General features: G+C 34.1%; 1 protein-coding gene across 1 annotated transcript; it reads left to right on the forward strand.

Annotated features, from left to right (window-relative positions):
• Positions 1-485: 485 nt before the first annotated feature.
• CUNH1orf116 (chromosome unknown C1orf116 homolog) lies at positions 486-5,023 on the forward strand. The gene is made up of 3 exons (XM_015830702.1): positions 486-638; positions 1,750-1,924; positions 2,728-5,023. Exons 1-3 carry the CDS (start codon positions 525-527, stop codon positions 4,182-4,184), a joined length of 1,746 nt encoding a protein of 581 aa, XP_015686188.1. The 5' UTR covers positions 486-524; the 3' UTR covers positions 4,185-5,023.
• Positions 5,024-5,849: the final 826 nt, after the last annotated feature.

Below are 5,849 nucleotides of genomic sequence, written 5' to 3' on the forward strand. Positions count from 1 at the left end.
GAAGATGACTAGCAACAAGATGGGTGGATTTGATTACAGTGGCGGTGGGAAAATATGAACAACCACATTAGAGCCAGATCAATCTAGAGAATGTTTATTTGTGTGATTGCTAAGAGTGGATAGTAATTTTATGATGCATAATCACCTTCAATACACCATGTAAATCAGGTTTGTAGGAGTAAGTACTTTCAGGGTAAGGATGTGCTCATTAATTGTATAATCATAATGAAGATACCCATAATTTCAGAGACTTTCAGAGGTGTGAATTTGGACACTTTTGTATGCATAGTCATGAGTCACTGCTACAAAAAACAAAAACCCAGGCATTTCATAAATGTATTCAGTAAGCATATTTTATTTTTAAAAAAAGGTTGTACAAAAAATGAAGATGTAAAAAATAAAACATTTAATATTTCTTAACCTTGTCCTGAATATGTTTTGAAATTGCAGAATATGTATGATTTTCTTTTCTTTTTATCCTAGAGCTCCTGAATCATACGGATTGCTCTCTTATCTACCTTGATATGCCTAAAAAAGATTTATGGGTAGGGATAGCTGAACCAGATCCTATACCAACTGTTGAGAGTGCAGGTAGCTGTGACAGTGTGATCAGCAACAACTCCAGTTCCTTGGAAATGGTAACACTATTTATTTACGTATTGATTTATTTTGAAAGTTGTGTGATATCTATCGCTTTAATGGCAGTGGATAATTTGCAAAGTATAATAAACATATCACTAATGTGTATTATGAAATAATATTAGCTTATTATAAATAGGCTAATAATATTAATGTTTGTAAACTGCTCAGAGTCGCCTCAAAACAAGATGGGTGACAAACAAATTTAATAATAAATAAATATCAAAATGATATTTTTAAGTCGACATTTCTTGGATATTTTAAGCATGGACTAAGAACTGGAATCACCAATAATGCCCCATCAATTGATTCATGTCCTTAAAAATATTAAAATGATATCTACTTAAAGATGATTCATGAAAAACATGCATCTAGGTGTATTAAACTCCTGAAATAATATATTTGAAAGGATGGATATCAAATTTTCTGTTTTGGAGTTATAAAAAATTTGAGAGTTTATTGACCCATATGATATAGTCATGTGATTATTAGATATCTTTTTAAAATAATGTGTTAACATATATAAATATATTTCTAGGAAAATCTTTAAATCCTTAAATGTTAAGAATATTAATAAGGTAGTGAACTGTATACCAAAACTTTGGAATCTGAGTATTTAACAAGAATTATGGTTGACCAGATCATGAGGTAGAGCAGTAGGCAAAAGAATCATACTGAGAAATTAGAAAAATAATATTATCCTAGCTGTTGAGGAATGATTGTCAGAAATATGTGATCTATTGTATCTGTTGGTGCATTTTTACAACCCTGTATTAAAATTAAAATTCATAAGCTGTTTATATATGTGGTTTTTATTTTTTATTGTTGACTATTAGATCTAATTTGAATTTCAAGTAAGAAACTGAGCCTATTTGGATCAAACCACAACTGACATTTAGTGGTTGCAGAAAACAAACAAACAAACAAAAAACAAATATTTGTTCTGTTTTGACAGAAGGTTAGAGGTTTTATTGACCTTGGTTAGAAAGATTGGTTGTTTCCCAGGAATTGCATAGGTAAGTTTGAATGGAAGACAAGAAATAGAGATGAAATCCTTGTTCTTAAGAGCAAGTTTTTAGGACTTTTTTGTTCTTTGTTTTTGTCTCAAAGAGTGACGGTGGCTTTGATTATCTAACAGTTGAAGAAAAAGAATGCCTTATGTTTCTTGAAGAAACTTTGCATTCTTTAGACACTGAAGCAGACAGTGGACTTTCTACTGATGAGGCAGAAGCTGTTGAACCTTCCAAACTTCCAAGGACATGGCCTACAAGAGATGTCCCCAAAGGTGAGTTTATGAACTGTTCTGTAAGTGATTTGCAGTGGGAATACTTCAGCTGAACAGTAATTCTTGATTGAGTTTTGAAGAAACAAAACACAGATTAAATTTCTGTTTGTATAAGGTCACAAAATAGTTGAAGTTATTCTGCCATCCAAACTATCTGAAAAGGCTTTAATGTAGTACAAATTGTCCCATGTAATGTCTTTATGTTTGATAACTTTAAAATATAATGCTTTGAGATGAAATTATATGTTGATTTAACATGTAGAAAATTAAATTTCAGGAAATAGATGTCTTCACATAATCAAAATAAGGGAGGTTACACTCTTTAGCTTTTTATTAAAAATGTCTAATCTGTTGAGTCCCAGATCTAGTTCTCATTTTTTAAATATGGTGTTAATATCCCCCTGGAAAATTTTCAATAGGTTTTTTATACATTTTACTTTGAACATATCTTCCTTCATAAAAGGTCGTATTCTATGACTGAACAATATAAGCACTTGAATTTTCTATAGAAAACCAACATTTATATAGCTTTTGTCAGCTACAACTATTGGAGGAAATGTTCAAACTCTTGAAGAATATGTTCAAACTCATTGATCTCTTATTCATGTTTTATTATTTCATCCAAACTTTATCAAATTAATGTAATGATTGTGCAAAATCTAAATGAATATTTGGTCCTATTCCTCCTTGGCTTATATTTCCTTTATTGAAAACTTTCTTTCTTCTTGTTTCTTGTTAAAAAAACAAAAGGATATATTATTCTTTATCTTATCTTTCCCCCACCACTATGTTTTATCTTGCAGAACTGGATCCTGACTATCTTGGAAAGCATAAACAAATTGATCCAAAAGGCAACACTTCTCTTTCTGGTTCAATACCTGCTGCCATCTTAAGTCCAGGCCACCATAGCCTTCCAAAAAATATCATGGCAAAAAATACTGCCCAGACTTCCAAGATTTTTGTCGCCGAAGCACTAGAAACTAATGCTGATGATGTAAAAACTCTTCCTTCATTACATCCTACTTTATGGGGCTCTCCTAAGCATGGGACATTGGACATACTGAAAGAGCTGCCTGAGATAGGTACTCAGGGAAGAATCTCTGAGTTGGAATCAGTAGTAATTCCACCTCCTGAACCATTCCAAGACCAGAGGAAGAGCCATCTCATAATACAGCACGAACAGATACTTATTGATTCTTGGAGACATGCTGAAAATAGGGCAACACCTCATTCTGAAAGTAAGAGGAACCAAGGTGTAACAGAAGAGTATGAGGCAATAACAGTCCAGCAAAAATTCCCACCAGAGATGATGGAGACAGCAACTGGAAAGGAATCCTTTTTGAAATCTGTCTCTCCTAAATGTAACAAGAAAAGTTCTGAGCAAATTGTTAATCATCAAGAAATTGATCATAAACATATACTGGAAGAATCTCAGTTAGATTCTAGTTTCAAGCAAGGCCCTCCTACTGCCCCAAAGCCCAGAAAATTGCCCCCAAATATTATTCTCAAAACCAGCAAAAGCAATGTTGCATCGCTTAATATAGACCCAACCCATAAGATAAAAGTATTATTGCCATCCAGTGGGAGGCCTAGAGCTGCAACTGGTGACTTTTCTATGGATAAAACTAATGCCCTCCAAAAAGAACAAGAGAAGGCAAGGAGGGAGGCTCTTGAGAAACTGGGACTCCCTTTGGATAATGAAAAAAATCCAGATGACCAAGTGATCAAAACTTCTATTTACTCAAAATCAAGAGAAATGTCCTACACTAGCAGTAGGGAGAATGTAAACATGGATGACATTGCTCTTAATAAGAAATCTGTCCAGCAGTCTGACCAGATGGATGTCAAAGAAGTCCAACCAACTGACATTAGCATCCCAAGGGTCAAACAGGCAAATTTCAAATCTAACACACTGGAACGATCTGGTGTGGGTCTGAGTAGTTGCATCGCTTCTGGAAGCGAGGAACAGAACTTTAAGAATAACAAAATATCTTTTCTCACTAAGATCACTCCAAATTTTCTCAGGAATAACCGGATGCGTCCAGCATCTCTTGGCACAGGGAAAGACTTTGTTGATCTGAAGGAAAACAAACAACATAATGTTGAGTGGGACAAAAATCATGAGAGAAGATCTTACCCACTTCAGCACCCCTCCAAGCTTCCTAGGCCAGCATGTGTTAGTGTAAAAATCATTCCTAAAGGAGCCACAGAAGAGCACAGAAAGGAAGCTTTAAAGAAGCTTGGCCTATTGAAGGAGTAAACTGAATAGCTAACTTAATGCAAAAATTGTATGTTCAGTTTTGGTTAATATACTTATTTAATATACTCTTCTCTTTTTTACATTCAAATGGAGAAATTGAAGTTTACATTATACTGTACTGATTAAGATTTTGTATAACATGTGAACATTGATGGGTGGATTAACACTGATAAAAAAATTCTTCAATTAATTCTGCCATTTATCATACAGTTCACTTCCCATCAACAAAGAAATTTTCCATTCCACCTGTATGCATTTGTGTATATAATATGCAAAGATTTGACTATTGTGATGTGTAAATATATGGTTGTATGTGGTAGATATGTTTGGTCAAAAGGGGCAATCTAAAATGTTGGTGTTATTGCATGGGGCAAACCATGAACTTTTGAAATATTGTACAGACTTGTATCATGGCAATAGCAGTATGACTAAAAATCTTTAATCAATATTGAGTTGCAATAGTAGTATGTTGGTTCCTTTTTAAATGAGTGGGCCCAATGTAACCTTGCTCACTGAAACCAGCAGTACTAGTATGTCTAGTATATGTGGGTCATTCAGTGTCTGTTAAATAAATAAATAAATAAATAAATAAATAAATAATACATTGGATATAAATGTGAAACATGAAGTATTTAACCATTCATTTATAAATTGGCTTCACATTCTAGATTAACAATTAATAAAATACAGATGCTAGAAATAATGTTGATTTGACCCACTTTAGTTTGCCACACCTATTTTATGTGAATTGATTATCGCTGTATTCAAATTTAAAATCACACAGCTATTTAGAATGGAATGTATGGGTGCATGCTTCTAAAAGATTGAGTAATAAACTTTTATATGGCAAAAAGTTGGGCTTCTATCTGCTTAGTATAACCATTTTCTTGTAAGAATGAAATACAAATACATCAGGGGGTATAAGCTACAAAAATCTCAGTAGTACAAAGCTTTGCAACTTAGTCCTTCCTTTTCCTATGAAAATGGTGGCACAATGTCTATGGAGATTCTCAGTCATCCACGTCATGGTTGTCTCAAAGGTGCTTTTTCAAGAGGCAACTGGACCTTCTTGTTTTTCTTTTTCTTTGATTGCTTCTCATCCAAGAAGCTTCTGTTCATCCAGTCAGAGCTTAAGAAGCTTCTTGATGAGAAGCAAAACTTCATCAAAGAAAAACAAGAAAGTCCAGTTGCCTCTTGAAAAAGCACCTTTCAGACAAAATGGTGTCAGGTATATTAAAAGACTGAGTGTCTATGAAGATTCTCAGTCATCCAAGTCATGGTTGTCCCAAAGGTAAATATTAGGTATGCTACAACAGAACTGCTGAACAGAACCTCATTCAGGAGCAATAGCAGCACCACAATTCTGAAATCTAAGATTTTGATATACTGTAGAGTAGAAGTAAAATCATAAGTCTGCAGTTTAGAGTTATGGGTCCCTTATGATTCCTATTAGGTAAACAATAACCAATCCAGTTGTGGTTGAATTTGCTTTATTCTTGCGTGTAGGTTTCTTTTAATACTTACTAAAATAATTACTTTGTTGGTTGCTCAACCTTTCCGGCTTTGCAGACCAGTGTGGGGGGAGAGGGAATGGCTTTGTCCGAGCAGTGGGCATGCCCGCCACTTGCACAAATGAAGCTTCAGGCGCACGATCAGCCACTGGTT

Source organism: Protobothrops mucrosquamatus, unplaced genomic scaffold (genome assembly GCF_001527695.2).
Source record: "Protobothrops mucrosquamatus isolate PMUCROS unplaced genomic scaffold, P.Mucros_1.0 scaffold13407, whole genome shotgun sequence".
Taxonomy (NCBI): Eukaryota; Metazoa; Chordata; class Lepidosauria; order Squamata; family Viperidae; genus Protobothrops; species Protobothrops mucrosquamatus.

Coding starts and splice junctions, on each gene's coding strand:
- CUNH1orf116 (XM_015830702.1), top strand. CDS start 525: ATGCCTAAAAAAGATTTATGGGTAGGGATAGCTGAACCAGATCCTATA. Junction 639..1,749: donor ACTCCAGTTCCTTGGAAATG/GTAACACTATTT, acceptor TTTGTCTCAAAG/AGTGACGGTGGCTTTGATTA. Junction 1,925..2,727: donor TACAAGAGATGTCCCCAAAG/GTGAGTTTATGA, acceptor TTTATCTTGCAG/AACTGGATCCTGACTATCTT.